The 17,924-nt window shown below is 51.8% G+C and overlaps 1 protein-coding gene across 2 annotated transcripts in view; it reads left to right on the top strand.

The window, feature by feature from the left end:
* The first annotated feature begins 2,845 nt into the window (after positions 1 to 2,845).
* MTARC2 (mitochondrial amidoxime reducing component 2) overlaps positions 2,846 to 17,924 on the top strand; it is a 40,076-nt gene continuing 24,997 nt past the window's right edge. Inside the window, exons 1-4 of one of the 2 annotated variants that reach the window (XM_027075003.2) lie at positions 2,846 to 3,182; positions 8,858 to 9,031; positions 13,193 to 13,355; positions 14,290 to 14,430. In XM_027075003.2, coding sequence (XP_026930804.1) covers positions 2,896 to 3,182; positions 8,858 to 9,031; positions 13,193 to 13,355; positions 14,290 to 14,430 — 765 coding nt within the window. In that variant the 5' untranslated portion in view covers positions 2,846 to 2,895. The remainder of the gene's footprint in view (positions 3,183 to 8,857; positions 9,032 to 13,192; positions 13,356 to 14,289; positions 14,431 to 17,924) is intronic. The other variant, XM_015077374.3, reaches the window with a different exon arrangement.

The raw sequence follows: 17,924 nt of genomic DNA, 5'->3' as shown, positions 1-17,924 counted from the left end.
AGAGTGTGTACATTTAGGGGCACAGAGTGGGGGAGGGAGGAAGGCTTTTCCGATGATGCCTTCTATTGCTCCAAATCTGGAAGCAAGGTCGTCTACTTAGAGTGAGACAGGGAGGAAGACAGAAAAGGATTTGAGCAGAGTGGAGCATAGTGGGCCCAAGAGATCACTGCTCAGAAACATGGGGCTGCTGGAGATTTGTTCAGTGACCCTCCTTTCCTGTGTGCACCTCCCATTTATAATTTCTTAGAGCTCTAATTGGGCCACTTTGTGCTATCCAATAAGGACTTTTCTTGCCACATAAGGTGTTGGATCAAATCACGTCATAGATGGTTGGTTGCCTTACTGTTACTTCTGGTTTCATGGTCCGCGTGGTATAGATGGATTCCTTCAACACAGGAGGCCCATGTAATAGCACGTTTGTATAGAAATAATCCCGAGGGGGCTATTCTCCGAAAGAGGCTCTGGGCGCTGCACCAGCACGGGTAGAGAGTGCTCATGTTATCAGTTCCAGATTCACCTCTTCTGGCTGGGAACAGATAGACTAGATTTCGTATCCCCTCCTCCCTCTCTTATTCAGCTCTACGGCATCTGCGTGAACAGCCCTGAACACCGTCGAGCCTCTCGGCCTCTCTACTGATGTGGCTGTGTGCTTGGATGGGGGTAAGCAGAAGAGTCGTGCACTACTTCTAGGACCACCCCGTATAAAACCTGTCTCGCAGGGGCGCCTGGGGGGCTCAGCTGGTTAAGTGTCTGACTTTGGCTCGGGTCACCATCTCACAGTTCCTGGGTTTGAGCCCTGCTTCAGATTCTGTGTCTCCTTCTCTGCCCCTCCCCGACTTGTGCTCTGTCTCTGTCTCTCAAAAAAAAAAAAAGTGTTAAAACCTCCGACTCCAGAGCCTTTTCTTTCTCCTTTCACTGGCTGAATGCGGAGGTCGTCCAGTGTCTAGATGAGGGGAGAGCAACAACCCAGAAGGTGCCTGGGTCCTTGAATGGCTGCATTGACTAGGGCTCCAGTGCTGGCCTGCACCGAACTGGGATCTAAGCGAGAAATAAATTTGTACTTTATTAGACTGTTGAGATTTTTTGAAGTTGCTACACTATTTTAGCTTGTCTCACCCATAAGACCTGTTATATGAGTTGAATTATCACCACACTCCGATCATCTGATTTGCACATCTCCCCGGGAGAGACGTACTACTGGGTGGCCCTAATTAATATTTCTGTTGGTTGCTCTGTTGGCTGCCGGGAACCCATCTTCCCTTCGAGGGGCTGGCTGCACAAGGGCAATATTCACCTTTTAGACTCTTTTTCCCCCCTCTGCTTCCTGGGTCGGTACTCTGATCAACCGTGTTTTAGTTAGATATATATTTGGAGAGGGGGAAGTTCAGGTGGGGGTTTGACTTTCACTTTCACAAGGAACAGTGAGAGGGAGCCTTTCTCCTCCAGCTCCCTTCCTTTCTCCAGCCTCTTCCCGCCACCGTGGAAGGTGGCCCTCTTCCCCGGAGGGTGACTGATGCAGATTTGGGAGGTGGTTCGTGGTTGCCTTCTTAAATGTTCCCAGAACTGTGCCACAATTTAAGAAACTTTTTTTTTTTTTTTTTGAGACAGAGAGAGACAGGGCATGAACGGGGGAGGGTCAGAGAGAGAGGGAGACACAGAATCTGAAGCAGGCTCCAGGCTCTGAGCTGTCGGCACAGAGTCTGACACGGGGCTCGAACTCAGGGACCGAGAGATCATGACCTGAGCCAAAGTCGGACACTCAACGGACTTGAGCCACCCAGGCGCCCCCCTCCCCCCGCCTTTTTTTTTTTTTTTTTTTTTTTTTAATAATAAACAGCCTCAAACCTGAACTAGTCTAAGAAAATCCCCTGTTCACTAAATAGCCTGCATGAATGGAGCTGGTCAAGATGAACTACAGCCAGACATTAAAGCAGGGAAAACAAATCTTATTCAGTAACTAGTGATAGGAGAGGAAAGAGCTGAGATCCAGTGCCATTTGGGCAGAGGCGACTGGGCAGGTTAAAGGGAGAAGGGGGGGGGGGGTGGCGCTCAAGTGAAAAACGACAAAAGGCTGTGTCTGCCAGCTGGCAATTATTGAAGACAGGATTCCGTCCTCCCACAGACACCAGAGACAAGCCCTGTCCTTCTCGACAACTCTCTTTCAAAAGAAAGGCTCTCAGGTCCCTGAGAAAGACATTTCTGAGTTGCAGAAGATACATGCACATCTCAGAGGGACAGAGGAAGGATTCACACTTGTGAGCCCTTCTGAGCGAATGTTCTAGGACCTGGAGGTCAGGGTGTGTCCTCAGATGTGGGCCGGAACAAGCAGTGAAGCGTCCTTGCAGCAGGGAGCTCTGTCTCAGGCAGGCATTTTATTGGAGGTGGGGGGCCGGGGTCACCCAGGGGACCGGGCCTCACCCTGCCAGAGGCCACGCTGGCCTTGGGTCCGCTGTCGGTGCAGGTTTCCGGGGAGCGGGTGGGGGGGGGGGGCAAGTCCCGCAGTCCCCGGAGGGATCCGCCAGAGCAAGTAGTTGCTAAACGTTTCACAACCTCGCGCTCCTCCGCCCGCGGTGTTGCTTCCCGGGTTCAGTTGGGAGCGCGCGACCCGGCCGCCGAGGGGCGCGCGCGAAAAGGGGCGTGGAGAGCGCGGGGGCGGCCCGAGGGGTGGTCCTGCGCGGGGACCGTCGCGGCGCAGGCAGGGGGCGCGCGCAGCGCGGGGAGAGCTGCGGTCTCACGTCCGGTTACCGCGCGGCCGCCTGCCACCTGGGCGCGTGCTGCAGGGACTAGAGGGCCGGCGACGCGGCGACTGCGGCTCGTCCCGCGCGCCCGAACCTCCAGAGCCTCCGCGCCTCCCCCCCCCCCCCCGCCCGCGCCCGCTCCCGCTCCCGCTCCGCCATGGGCGCCGCCGGCTCGTCGGCCCTGGGCCGCCTCGGCCTCCCCGCGTCGCGCCTCCCCGCGCAGCCCCGGCCCGGCTGGCTCGCGGTGACCGCGCTGGGACTGGCCGCCGTGGCGCTGGGGACCGTCGCCTGGCGCCGCGCGCGGTCCAGGCGGCGCCGGCGGCTGCAGCAGGTGGGCACGGTGGCGCAGCTCTGGATCTACCCGGTCAAGTCCTGCAAGGGGGTGGCGGTGAGCGCGGCGGAGTGCACGGCCCTGGGGCTGCGCTGCGGCCACCTGCGGGACAGGTAGGGCCGAGCCGGGCCGAACCGGGCCGGGGCTGCGCGATACCTGCCGGGGATCTGGTGGGGGCCCGCTCGCGGGAGGGAGAGTAGAGGTTTGCCTCCGGCGTTTCCTGGGCTGCCTGTTGGACGCCTTGCCTTTGATCCTTTACCTGGGAAGGTCAGTTCCTGTCTTGTTCAGATTTGGAAAGGTAGGTAGGTAGGTAGGTAGGGGCAAACCCCTGCCCCTCTCTAGATGAGAGGTTCCTCCTTTGTAGAAGGACGGGGCTGACCCGGTCGTCTCCCAAGTCTCTTGCTAGTTCTGAGCTTTCTGATTCTATCTTAGGTCTGTAGCACAGTGGTAGAAAATAAAATGCTATGAGCACTCGTGGGCGGACCGCAGCAACGCTGAAACCAAGTCTTGTTCAAGGACACTGGCTTTGGGCTTGCTGGAGTTTGTTTCTCACAGGTCTCTAGTCCTGGGTAAGGTGCCTAGGAGACCCAGGAGGTGGGGAGACTTGACCCGCTTTCATAAGTAATGAGCAGAGTGAAGTTTTGTGTTGGGGAGATGGCGTATGGGGGGCTGCAAACGTAATATTTGCCATTAAGGGAAGAGTGTGTCCCCTCTCTCCAGAGGCAGAGTGGTCCTCAAGGAAGAACTTTAGGTAAAGTTTCCACCCATATAAGGCCTGGCGCATAGAAATTTCATTTCTCCTCTCTCAGAAAAGAAAAAGGTATCCTGCGTTTAACTCATCCCAAAGGTGAGGCTACAGAAACATACTCCTTGACACAGAATTATGCAGGATATCTGGAAGGCTTGCTCGATATGGTGAAGGATGCTAAACTCTAGAAAGAGTGAACAAGGAAGAACAGAATCCCCGTCTTTTGTTCGTTTCAGTTAAGATGCCTTCCTATCTGGGATGGTTTTGCTGTGGTCCTCTCTGTATAGGGAGGAGGAGGTTTGCGAGGTGATTGTTCAAGGAATCTTCTAGCAGCGGCCGTCTGCTGCCATGAGGTCCCTCTACGACACATGGATTCACTCTTCTCCGAAGACGGCTGTCTTTAACAAATGTGGACGCTCACAGCTTTGAAAAACTCCACACCCTGTCCTAGAGAAATACCTTGTATGCCAACCGTGTAACTCTTGGGGAGTTTCCATCCACCTCCTTCCGGATTTCTAATCCTGGAGAGATTTTTAAAACTTTAATGTCCTGGGAGTCCCATCCCAGACCTGTGGGATCAGAATCACCAAGAGTGAAGCCATCTCAAGTCGTGTCTAAATCTCCCTGGGGGAATCTGATTCTGTGATGAGAGGGTGGTGTCTGGGGGCCAGTAAGGAGAAGAGCTTGGTCGCAGCTTGTTCAAGCGTGACCGATTAGAAAAGCCTTCTTACTGCTGGGAAGACCACTTCACTTTAGTGATACTGGACACACTCCAAAAACAGCGAGGAGCGAATTCTCATGATGCACATCCAGAGAAAGTGGCTGTGCTACTTCCTTCCCCGCTTGAAGGACTGAAGTGATTTCTCAGGAGGGATTTCCGGTTCCTATCCGTGTCTCTTTTGATCGTCTAATGACTGTTTTCCCACTTCTGGTTGTCACTGCTTTGCTGTGATGATTGCACTTTCAAAACAACCCCTTTCTTCCGTAAATGGAAAAAAAAAAAAACAACTTTGTTTTGAACAACAAATGCGTGGGGTTGGGTGCGGTGGTGGGGTGTGGAGACTGGGATGAGACAGGGCAAGGCAGGGGAACATTGACTCAGTGCATCGGATGCCTCAGACCCCGAGCTGAATCCTGTCACGTAGATGATCTTATGCAAGCCTCATCACAGTCTTGTGGGCTAGATATTATCTCCACTCTGCAAAACAAACAAAAACAAAACACAGTATCAGAAAGGATGAGCATCTAACCCAAGATCACGAAACAGTCACGTGCTGGAGGGATTTGAACTCAGAGCTCTGTGGGTGCAGCAATCACGCGCTTTTTTCTGAAGGCAGTGTGATTTAAAAAAGCCAAGGTTGTACTGAGCCTCAGGAGACCCGGGCCCAGTCTTCTAACCTCCCTGCACCTCATTTTTGTTTTTCATTCACTAAAGAGAGGGGTTGGACTTGACGATCTCAAAGAGGCTATTTAATCTAGGTTTCATTTATTGAAGGATAATCGAAAGCAAGCTGGAAAGAACTCTGCTAAGTGACCGCTGTTCTCTCAACCTAAGACTTTCATAACGAAACTACTACTAGCCTTTAACGCAGGAAAAGACCTCTCGTATTTAATTCCATTTTGAACCTGTGTCTTTGGAACCCTTCTAAGAAGCTGGGTGGGTTCTTCCTCTCTAAAGGGCTCTGTGTCTCTGATTTCTAGAACTGTTTTGTTCAGAGCTCTGAACAGATCTGTGAATGTTTGGCTTGAACTTTGAGCTGGTTTAGAGGCCGCCTAGCAGAATGCTGGCCTTGCCTGATTGGCACAGACAGGGGGAGGGTTGGCTGCCCTCCTTGACCTTGTAAATCCGGCTCTCCTTAGTGGGCATATATGACTCAGTCTTTCGTGCATCTGCCGTACCCCTGCTGAAGCCAGCCCTTTATGTTTTGTGCACAGACTGTGATCTCCTGGAGAAATGAGATTTCTAATTTATTATCCCGAGTGTCATTTCCTCCTGACTTTACTCTCCTGCTGTCACCTGCTGTCACCAGGTCCCTGCTCCCCCCGTCCCCCCCCCCCCCTTTTTTCAGGCTCAGGCACTTCCACTTCCCAGGCCGATTTCTGAGTTTAAAAATAAGGTTTTCCAGCTGTCCTGGGCTCTGCTCTCCCACCTCTGTGGCTGTTCAGGGCACCGCTGGGTTTTTTTTTTTTTTTTTGGAGAATATGAGCTGCAGCCTCTGCGTTGATTCTTAAACCACACACCCATGCTTTATGCATAAAGGAAGGTGTTCGTTTTGGGACAACTTGGTCATGAAGAATCCACAATCCAGACTTAACGTTCTTTCAGATCTGGCAGAACAGAGATGATTGTTCATTCACTGGGCATCGTTTGTGTGCAAGAGATGACAAATGGCATTACCCCAGTGGACAGGGTAATGAGGGTGGTCGCGGTATGTTACAGGCAGCAGCGTTTTATCTTGGGTCGGTGTCTCTGTCCCGTCCCGGTGTTAGACTTCCTGCAAGCCGCCACTTGCCTTTCCGGTTGCAGCAGGTGGTGTAAAATGTCCAGCGCCGCCCCCCCCCCCCCCCCCTTCTCACTGTGAACACCCGGGGGTGACCTCCTGTGCTGCAATACCACCGGCGGGAGCGCAGGGCGGCGCTTGTGAGCCCGCGGGAAGGGCTAAAGTGGAGGTGGACGGGGAAGCGGGGGCGGGATGAGAAAACTCAGCCCAGGGAGGGACTCGCTGTCAGAAATAACCTGCAGACACCTGTTGGGACATGGGTCTGGCTTGTGTGCAGATCTCAGAGGGAGTCTTGTTTGGTGCTAAGACTTGTGGCCAGTTCAGAGTGCCGGCGGTGGTGGGGTTGACCAGAGCAGGGTCACCCGGAACTCCGCACCCACGGATGAGGCTGGAAATAGGAACAGGGCCCAGCCCGGGGGGGAATGGAGCTGTAACGGAGGAGCAGGGATTCCCTTGGCCACAGAACCCCATAGGTGAGTAGGCCAGACAACCCTGGGAACCTTCTTTACCTAGAAGGAATGAGGCGGCTTCCCAGAGGGATGGAGCCTGCTACTGCCCAGCGTCACCAGCTCCGGGATGGGAACAGCCGAGACAGTTCCTAAGATGCCTTTGCACGGTCCTACCTCCCCTGCCATACCTGGACACCAACACGCATGCTGGTTAACAGGGCACAGGTGCCAGCGAGGGGGGAAGGGACGCCACTAGGGTCCGGTGAGGGCAGGGACTGAGCTGTCTGCACTCTGAGATCAGACATCCTCATCAGGTTCTTGCAGGCGTTCCCACTTGGTTCCAGTCATATTTGGAAATGTCTCTCTTAGAGGAGCTGCCCCTCATTCTGGAAGGCTCTGTCCTTTTTGTCCTACTCACGTTTGGAAAGCCCCAGCTTTCAGCTGCTGCTTGTACATCAATGCCCGCAGAGTTCCTCACCCGCTGCACTTGTGTTCTGTCTAAAATGGGTATTGAGGGGCGTCTGGATGGCTCAGTCAGTTAAGCATCTGACTTTGGCTCAGGTCATGATCTCGCAGTTCGTGGGTTCGGGCCCCACATCAGGCTCTGTGCTGGCAGCTCAGAGCTTGGAGCCTGCTTTGCATTCTGTGGCTCCCTCTCTCTCTGCCCCTCCCCGGCTCACACTCTGTTTCTCTCTCTCTCAAAACAAGTAAACATTAAAAACTGTTGAAAAAAAAGGATATTGAAATTTACTCTCTAGAGGGCAGAACGCTTTTTAAATTTTTTTCTTTTTTTTTTTTTTTTAGTAATCAAAGAGTGTGTGTGGAATAACCCAAAACATGCACTCTGCTGGAGATCAAAGCGTAGGCGACCTCCCCGGACCAGCCTCCCTTCCCCTTTCCAGCTTACCCATCCTCCCCACCCCCACCCCAGATAGGATGCAGTGTGAAAACCGAGGCCGGAATAGCAGCTCTCTAGAGATGAGTCGAGTTCTGATCTAACTTGTGGTTTGTGAGACTTTTCATTCTCTGAATCAGAAATGCGCACAAGGAAGAAAGGCTAATTGGGGGTCTCCTGACGACAGATCTGCGGGCCATGGGAGGTTAAACAGAGCGGAGGCCCGTTTGCATCCTTCAGAATCACGGACATAACAAGAATCTGTCTAGGGTTCTAGATGACTTGGGCCAGCAGTTTTGGCCCCATCTGGTTCCACAGTGAAAAGACCTAGAAGACATTTTGCTTCGACCAGGGGCTCGGAGGAGTGTTGAACAGACACAGGGAGGTTTCTGACCAAAGCAAAGCCCCAAACTGAGCACCATAATTACTTAAGTGGTGAAGGGAAGGTCCCTAAATCAGCCTCATTTTCTGGATTTTTGGAACTGGGGATTTTCTTTTCTTCAAAAAACAATTTTTTTTAACGTTTTTAAATTTATTTTTGGGAGACAGAGACAGAGTGCCAGCAGGGGAGGGACAGAGAGAGAGGGAGACACAGAATCCAAAGCAGGCTCCAGGCACTGAGCTGTTCAGTACAGAGCCCGATGTAGGGCTCAAAGCCACAAACCGTGAGATCATGGCCTGAGCCAAAAGTTGGACGCTTAACTGACTGAGTCACCCAGGTGCCCCTTTTTATTTATTTATTTTATGTTTATTTTTCGAAGAGAAAGAGAGAGAGACAATGTGAGTGCACAAGCAGGGGAGGGGCAGAAAGAGGGGACAGGGGATCTGAAGTGGGCTCCATGCTGACAGTAGCTTCAGTGCAACAAGCCTGATGTGGGGTTCGAACTCATGAACCACGAGATCATGATCTGAGCCAAAGTTGGACTGAGCCACCAAAGTGCCCCAAGAACTGGGGATTTTCACGCATTGGCCACATGTTCTCTCCCAGGGCTGTTTCTTGTAAAGAAGCTCCTTTTGGGGGCACCATGTTTTGGACCCAAAGAATTTGGCCAGGTCTGGATAATTGTCTGGGAAAAGATGGTTGGATCCTGAGTGTGGGCAGGGGGAGGGTTTTGGTGAAATAGAAAGCTAGACGGAAACCACTGAGAAGGGGGAAGAGGCTTTTCTGAGTGTGTTCTCGTCTGTTCCTTGGCAGGTTTTGGCTGGTGATTAAGGAAGATGGGCACATGGTCACCGCCCGGCAGGAGCCTCGCCTGGTGCTGGTGTCCATCACCTATGAGGGTGACCGCCTGATCCTCAGGGCTCCGGGCATGGACCAGCTGGTTTTGCCGGGCAAGCTGCCTTCTTCAAACAAGCTGCATGATTGCAGGTGCGCTGCCTGGGGCCTCCGGGGACCTGCAGTGGACTTGATTTTCCTGCGGGCTTCTCCCTGCACCCTGTCTTGTTACAGTGTCTATAGTAGCTGATGAGTTTGGTCAAGAAAATATTTTTTAAAGATGTTGGTTATTTTGACAGCAAGAGAAAGAGAGAGAGGGGTGGGGGAGGATTCCAAGCAGGTTCCATGCTATCAGCATGGAGCCTGACTCGGGGCTCAATCCCACGAGCCCTGAGATCATGACTGAGCCGAAATCAAGAGTCTAATGCTTAACCAACTAAGCCACCCAGGCAGGTGCCCCGGTAAAGGAAATATTTAAGAGGTTTGTCCTGGGCTGGGATCAATCCCGTGGTCAGGTGCTAGTGGATAAGGCAGAGAGCTGTATCCAGGGTCCCTGGGATTTGTCTTAATCAGGTATGCTAAGGAGTGCAGATGTGGAAATGACCGTGATGTGTAAGGACATACAGATTCCTGGAAACAGGAGGCTTGGCATGTCATAGAGGGCCACATAGAGGGACCCCAGGGTTGGTCAGGAGGTGGGGGCTGAGGTAGGGTGGGAGGTCAGGGGGAACTCGAGCAAGAGCCTTTATTGTGGTTTCCACAGGAGGTACCGGGCACGGCAGGATAAACAGCTTTAGGATTGGCTAGTTTGAGTAATTCCAGTGGTCTCTGGGGCATAGAGGTCCTGTCCCTGTTTGTCTGGTACCTGGCCCTGAGTATTCAGGCAGGGTGACAGTGGCCTGGAATGTAAAAGCAGACAGGGGAGGAGGCTGGGATGGGGGCTCTGGATAGGTTGTCATGCACACGAAAGGCGCCCTTGCAGGTGGGTCGTTTACTACCTGTAGGAACTTACCAGACTTGGGAAGGACAGTTCCTTCCACGTCGGCAAGATCCCAGGATGTCAAAGCATCAAAAAGACAGGAAATACGAAAGCATGATTGATACATATGGGGGGGGGGGACACAGGGCCAGTCTTTAGAGGTTGTCTCTGTTTATTCAAGTCGGAGGGGCTTCGCTTCAGCAGTGGCAGCCCGCCCCCAGCCAGGCAGACGAGGCGGTGAGTGGAGACTATACCAGCCGAATCTCAGGGTTGGGTGAGAGGGGTGCAGGAGCTTCTCGAGGTGATATTGCAGCCTCTCAGGTCTGGGATTGAGACTGAGGCACCTGTTGCACCAGTCAGATGTGGGAGATTCCCACCTCTGGCCTCCTAGACACATCTCCAGCCCTGGGCTTCCTTCCAGTCTGTAAGACCCCTGCAGGGCTGTCAAATGCCACGGCTCATGGGGGTCTTGTCTGGTGCTGCCCGAAAGTCCTAGAGGCTAGGGCACTTGTCATTTTCAGCATGTGGAAATTGAGGTTGTCCATAGGTCCCCAAGGCTCAGAGGATGGCCACAGAGTGCTCCCTGTGCCCTGATTGTATATTTTTTCAAGCAAAGTGTCTGAGCTTAAAACTACCCTTTGGAGCGCCTGGGTGGCTCAGTCAGTGAAGCGTCCAGCTTCAGCTCAGGTCATGATCTCGCAGTCCATGGGTTCCAGCCCCGCGTCGGGCTCTGTGCTGACAGCTCGGAGCCTGGAGCCTGCTTCGGATTCTGTGTCTCCCTCTCTTTCTGCCCCCCCTCCTGTGTGTGCTCTGTCTCTCTCTCTCTCAAAAATGAATAAACATTAAAAAAAATTCAAAAGGATGATGGAACATTTTGTGTCCAATGTGGAAGAGCGTGGATTTTGCATAACATTCTGGAAGAATAGGAGAAGCCGAGGGGTTACCCCTCGAATGGCTGAGGGGTAGGTACCTCCTGCTACAGGGATGGGGGAGAAGGGACCAGTGGAAGGGCAGCGTTTGGGAATGAGAAAGAGGTTTCGCTGTTAGTATTCTCTTACCCACCGGCTGCTTTCTACTTTTCAAAGTGCCCACAGTAGGCTCACCTGGGGGGCAGAAGCATGTGCTCATCCACAGGTGTGGCTGTGAGGGGTTGAGGAATGTGCTGGATCCAGAAGCAGGTGCTCTGGGAACTGATGAACAGTGGGGTCGAGTCTGTTCCAAGTAATTTGTTGTTTGAGGAGACTTTTAGGGGCAAGGCTGAAGGCCAGGAGGGGACCTTGAGAAGGCTTTGGGACTGAATTAAGAATTAATCAGAGGTCAAGCAATGGCTCCCTGAAGAGGGGTTAGAGAGAGAGAGAGAAAAAAAAAAAGAGCCCAGGAAACTTGAGAGCAGCATGGAGATTTGACAGGGGGCTGGAGAGGCGTATTTGAAAAGAAAGTGAGTCTAAGGGTTAGAGTGGGACTGGGGACATCGGAGAGCACAGGGCTTTTTAAAAAAAAAAAATTTTTTTTTAATGTTTATTTACTTTTGATAGAGACAGAGTGCGAGTTGGGTGGGGGATTGCAGAGAGAGAGGGAGACACAGAATCTGAAGCAGGTTCCAGGCTCTGAGCTGTCAGCACAGAGCCCGATGTGGCGCTCAAACCCACAAACCATGAGATCATGACTGAGCTGAAGTCAAATGCCCAACCAGCTGAGCCACCCAGGCACTCCAAGCATCCGACTCTTGATCTCAGCTCAGGTCTTGATCTCCAGGTCATGAGTTTGGGTCCCGTGTTGGGCTTTGTGCTGGGCTTGAAGCCTATTTGAAAACAAAAAGTAGGGTGCCTGGGTGGCTCAGTCAGTTAAGTATCTGACTCTTTATTTTGGCTCAAGTTGTGATCTCACAGTTCATGACTTCGAGCCCCATGTTGGGCTCTGTGCTGAGTGTGGAGCCTGCTTAAAATTCTCTCCCTCTGTCTCCCTCCCTACTCCCTGCCCCGCCACTTTTTCTCTAATCATGAGTATACTCTTTTTCTCTCTAAAACTGTCTCTGGCGGTCTAGTGGTTAAGATTCGGCACTCTTGTCTCTAAAAAAAATGTGGACTATTAAAGAAGACCTTAACCATATGTTTTTAAAATGGATGGGAGTGGGTGTCAAACCACCATGGCATTTGGATTCCATTGCATGCTTTCAGGGCATAATTTTATATATTTGTATATTAGTATACATAATACACTTTATAATAATTTTATTTTTATTTTTTTAAGTATTTATTTTGAGAAACAGCACAAGTAGGGGAGGGGCGGGGAGAGAGAGAGAGAGAATCTCAAGCAGCGCACAGCTTGATGCGGGACTCGAACCCAAGAACCTCGAGACCATGACCTGAGCCAGAGTCAGATGCTTAACGGTTTGAGCCACTCAGGCGGCCCTGCAATAATTTTATTTTAAATGTCAATATTTATAACTCAATGGAACTTGTATCTTCCACAACAAATTAAACTTACCATAAAAATAGTTTACATGTCCACTTGCAATTCTGTGAGGGGTGCGTAGCTTTTAAACATTTTTTTTTTAGTAGTGCTCAAGCAGAAAAAGCACTGTGTTATCTAATGGAATCTGTGCCTGCCTTGTGGGTAAGTACTGTATTATTATCTCCAGTTTACAACCGGAAACACAGCATCAGGGGAGTTGAGTGCTTGGCGTGAAATCACAGAGTAGAGCCCGGTGGAGTTTCAGGTGCTGCCAGACTCCAAGCTCAGGCTGCATCTGCCACACCAGAGTCCCTTCTGAGGGCATCCTGCATCCTTGCTACTCAAAGTGTGGCCCGTGGACCAGCAGCTTAGCCGCCCCGAAGCCTGTCAGGCATGCACAGGCTCAGGCTCCAGTCAGACCTTCTGGATCAGCGTGTGCATTTTCACACGATCCCAGTGATGTGCAGGCATATTAGGTTTTGAGAAGCTCTTCCCTGGAGCACACTCTGCAGATTCCCCTCCTTCTGTTCAGCTTTGGCCATTGGCCTGAAGACGTGCGGTCCAGCTGCTCTGTCTTTACAAATTTTTTTTGAATGTTTATGTATTTTTGAGAGAGACTGAGACTGAGCATGAGCAGGGGAGGGGCAGAGAGAGAGAGAGGGAGACACAGAATCCGAAGCAGGCTCCAGGCTCCGAGCCGTCAGCACAGAGCCCGACGCGGGGCTCGAACTCAAGAACCGTGAGATCGTGACTGGAGCCGAAGTCGGACGCTCAACCGACTGAGCCACCCAGGCGCCCCCAAGCTGTTCTGTCTTTAGGGCTAATCTCTCAGGGTGTTGAGGCAGGAGAATAACTCTGGTGTTCTCTTGTGACCCTTCCAGGCTGTTTGGGATGGACATCAAGGGCAGGGACTGTGGCGACCAGGCAGCTAAGTGGTTCACCAGCTTCTTGAAAACAGAAGCTTTCAGGCTGGTTCAGTTTGAGGATCACATGAAGGGAAGGTCATCGAAGAAAATTTTCTCTACCCTTGTACCGAATTACCAGGTGAGCTTACAGAGAGCTGCCCTTGGCTTCTGCCAGTCACCCCTCTGTGCTGGGCTTCCTTCTTGGGATCCCAGTTAGGAGAGTGTAGTCATGGCCCAGGGGAGGAGGACGGAGGGTGCGTTCTGGGCAGGTGTTGGGGACGGAGAGGGAAGGGCCTCCAGGTGGAGCGTGGAGGATAGATTGCGGCAGGTACCGTGGAGGGAGAAGCTAGGGGTGACCCCCAGGGAGGTGGGGGGCTCAGGAGAAAACAGGTTGGGAAGGTGAAGTGAGAGGTTCGTTTGGGACTGAACCAGGTTTCCTAAAATTACAGAAGCGGGCTTTCTCCCAGGGCTCCCTTGGCCATCAGTGTGGTGTGGTTATTTCGGGCACTGAAAGGGTATCTTCTGAAGGAGGCCACCTCTGGGCCAGCCGTAGCCCAGAGACCACAGCCTTTGATTTTGCAGTGAGAGAAGGTTTAAAATGCTAGCCGCTTGGGCAGCCCTCCCCTTCCTCCCTGAACTACAAGCTTTTTGAATGCTTTGTTCACTGCTGTTTCGCCACCTAGAACAGTGCTCGGTACAGAGCAGGTGCTTAATAAATGCACGTGGAGTGAATGGGTGCCGCCTGAAGAAATTATGGGGACAGTGTGGTGGATTGGCAGCCTGTTTTACAGCAGTGCTGTGGGAAGGGGGTCACTGCTGGGCGCTGGAGTGAGGCGCAGGGGGAGTCCTGGAAGGTGACGCAGCCCTGAGCCCTGGCTGTTGCCTTGTGTGTGTGTGAAGGGAGCCCCTGCAAGGCTCCGCGGCAGGGACCGGCCTGGCACTGACATTGAACACCACTGTCCCTCTGCATTGTGCCCCCTGTACACACCACTTCCAGACTTTGCTTAGCTTTCTGTTGGGCTGAGGCATTTCACGGGCCAGTGAGGCCTGATGGTGCCATGTTCTTGGCTCAGGTGGCCTACCCAGACTGCAGCCCGATCATGCTCCTCTCGGAAGCCTCCCTGGTGGATCTGAATACCAGGCTGGAGAAGAAACTGAAAATGGACCAGTTCAGACCCAGCATTGTGGTGACAGGCTGCGATGCCTTTGAGGAGGTAAGAGGCTCATAGCTTCTGTGCATTAAGCTCTAACGTGCTGATCAAGACGCTAACAGAACTGCTGTTCCTTTTACCCAGTGCCAACTCAGACCCTCCATGGGGTCTCTTCTCCCCCGAGACTTACCTTAACCTTGTGGAGTTGTGTCCCTATTGCTGCCACCATCACCTTGCTGGCCTCAGGGGTGCGCTGCTCACCCTTTCATGCCTGGGCCCCAAAGTGAGCAATCAGATCTCCACATTGCATTAAGTCTGAAATGAGGCTAGACTGTATCATTATAGCTCAGAGATCACTAAAAGGAAATGAAGATTAAGAGAACAGCCAGGAGTGCTCAAGGATTTGAGATTCCTGGAAGGCCCAGACCCCAGAGTGGAGGCCGAGAGGATACAGGAGATCTGCCTTGTGAACAGGGCCCTGGAGACATTGTATGCCATGGCCTGAGTTCTCTCCCAGAGGACCCACATCCTCTCCTGCATGGCTGATGGCAGAAATTTCCATCCTCTCCAGACACAGCCCCTTGTAGCCCTAAGGGGACAAGCACATCAGAGCCCAGCTGTCCTGCAGTCTGTATGGAAATACATAACTGGGTGTTGCTCTGTGCTAAGAAATGTTGGCAGTCCTATTAAACGTTGGGGGTGGGCTAAGCTTTATGGACCCTGGAAGTAATGACAACAAATCCATTTATTGGGTGTTTTCTGGGTACCAGGCACCGAACTAATGTGTTACTTCATATAAATTACTCATTTGATCCCAATGACAACCCTGTGAGGTCTGTACTATTGTCTCCTTTCTATAAGGAAATTGAAGTTGGGAGGTATTACCTACTTGTTGGTCATGTAATAGATGGTTCTGGCATTAGCACCTCAGACTTGTAACTCCAGTTTCTGAGATGTAGGAGTCGTGGTTCCAATTTAGAAATCCCAAATAGCTGACTCTGAGGGGAGAGGCTCTCCATTCATTCCTCCCTTGGGTGGCCACATTTCCTTTTGTGTGAGTAAAATGTGCCCCTATTTGCTGCTAAGTGTTGTCCTTTAGAATAAACCTTTGTATTGAGGGGCCCTTGGGTGGTTCAATCCGTTGATATCAGCTCAGGTCATGATCCCAGGGTTATGGGCTCCATGCTGAGCGTGGAGCCTGCTTAAGATTCTCTGTCTCCCTCTGCTTCTCTCCCTGGCTTGTGTTTGCTCTTTCTCTAGAAAAAAGAAAAAAAAAAAAGAATAAATCGTTGCATCCAGTGTAGTATAAATTCTTTCATACGTAGGCACTTTATTGTTTGGTAATTTAAAAAATAGCAGTGTATACAGAAGTTTTCTACTTGTTGATGTTATCCTGTCATATGTTATCTATTTCCTATAATTTCTCTTTACATTCATTAAAATGTTTTTCTTTTAAAGTTTATTTATTTTTTGAGAGAGAGAGAGGGCACAATCAGGTGATGGGCAGAGAGAGAAGGAGAGACAGAATCCTAAGCAGAATCCCAGACAGAATCCAAAGCAGGCTCCAGGCTCTGAGCAGATAGCACAGAGCCCTATGTGGGGCTTGAACTCATGAACTGTGAGACCGTGACCTGAGCCAAGATCAAGAGTCAGATGCCCGGGGCATCTGTTGGTTAAGCATCTTACTTCAGCGCAGGTCATGATCTCACGGTTCATGGGTTTGAGCCCCGCGTCGGGCTCTGGGCCGACAGCTCAGAGCCTGGAGCCTGCTTCAGATTCTGTGTCTCCCTCTTTCTCTCTCTGCCCCTCCCCCACTTGTGCTCTCCCTTTCTCTCAAAAATAAATAAGTAGACATTAAAAAAAAAAAAGTCAGATGCTCAACCAACTGAGCCATCCAGCTGTCCCCAAAATGGTTTTTTTTCCCCCCCAAATTGACAATCTATAATGGGCCAGGCACTGTGGCTGGGAGCCCTGGATACAGAGGTGGAAAGATACAGATCCTACCCTTCAGAATTCCCTGATATGAGCAGAAGAGCCTCAAGGCAACGACAGCTTGTGTGAGAAGAACTGTAATGCACATGCTTAGCCGGTGCCTAGGATGTTTAGCAGTAGAACTGCCTAAGTCTGCCTGTCGAAGGGGGCTGCGGGGGTGGGTCAGATCAAGCCACCTCGAAGCCATGCTGTGTATGCGTATAGCTGTGCGTGCTCTGTGTGCCTGCCAGGGTGAGCGAGGGTCGCTGTGGGTATCAGAGGCAGCCAGTTGAAGACCTAAAAGCGCGCGAGGCCATGGCATTGAGGGGTGCCCGGGAGCATGTCAGAGGCACAGAACTCTGGGGGCGAAAGACAAGTGGCAGGAGGAGGCTGGACCCAGAGCTGGCTGGAGCCCGCCAGGCCAAGGGGTTTGCATTTTACATTGTGGATGTTGAGAGCAGGTGATGGTTTTGAACAAGGAAGCAATTCGTACTTATATCCCTCAAGCAGATGTTGCTGAGGGGAGCACAGTGTGCCAGGCCTGCTGTTAACTCTGGCAGCTCTCTAGAATGTGCCCCGGAAGGAAGGGAGACCCAAGACTGGAACACCAGTGCGGTGCTTAATCACCGGAGGGTCTTTTTGAAAAGCTGTAGGTTAGTGGGCCTTACCTGGAGCCCGCATGAAATTCGTGATAAGGCCCATGACCGCACTGGAGGCCCCAGCCCTTGGGAGTCTCATGCCGGCGGCTACAGATGAGGCAGGACAGGAAGGGACCTTGATGCTCTTGGGCTGTCGGCACCTTGAGGGAAGAGTCTCGATTTTTCTCCCCAGGAATAAATCCAGATTTTGTGGGGCTTGGAGTTGATACAATCTGGGGGGCTTCCTTCAGAAAACAAAACAGCCGTTAGGTACAGGGCCTAGAAGGGGTCTGGTGCAAGAGAGGGGCCTAGCCTGCCTGTTTCTCCCCCGTGGTCTAGTAGTGTGTGCACGAGGGTGGAGCCCTTCGATGCTGCATGCTCTGCGGTAATGCAAGTGGCCGGGAATTGGATTAGAAATTAGTCCGTGGGGACGCCCGGGTGGCTCAGCCGAAGTGTCCGAAGTAAGACACGATCTTACGGATCGGGAGTGCGAGCCCTACATCGGGCTCTCTGCTGTCTGCGCGGAGCCTGCTTTGGATCCTCTGTCCCCCTCTCTGCCCTTTCTCCGCGCTTTCTCTCTCTCTCAAAAAAAGAAAAAACAAAAAAGAAATCAGTACATGAAGCAAAAATTCTGTCACAGGAATCCTATAATTGCTCCATCATTTTCTGAGGAATTTTATTTTAGGGAATACAATTTTTCTTGATTTATCTCTACTGAAGATACGAATTTAAAAAAATTTTTTTTAAAGTTTATTAATTTTTGAGAGACAGAGACAGAGTGCAAGCAGGGAAGGGACAGAGAGAGAGGGAGACACAGAACTGGAAACAGGCTCCAGGCTCCGAGCTGTCAGCACAGAGCCTGACTCAGGGCTCGAACTCAAGAGCTGTGAGATCATGACCTGAGCCGAAGTCGGACGCTTAACCGCCTGAGCCACCCAGGTGCCCCTG

The sequence above is a fragment of the Acinonyx jubatus genome, chromosome E4 (genome assembly GCF_027475565.1).
Source record: "Acinonyx jubatus isolate Ajub_Pintada_27869175 chromosome E4, VMU_Ajub_asm_v1.0, whole genome shotgun sequence".
Lineage (NCBI taxonomy): Eukaryota > Metazoa > Chordata > Mammalia > Carnivora > Felidae > Acinonyx > Acinonyx jubatus.
Note: the sequence above shows the minus strand (reverse complement) of the source record. Positions and strands in the feature narration are given on the sequence as shown.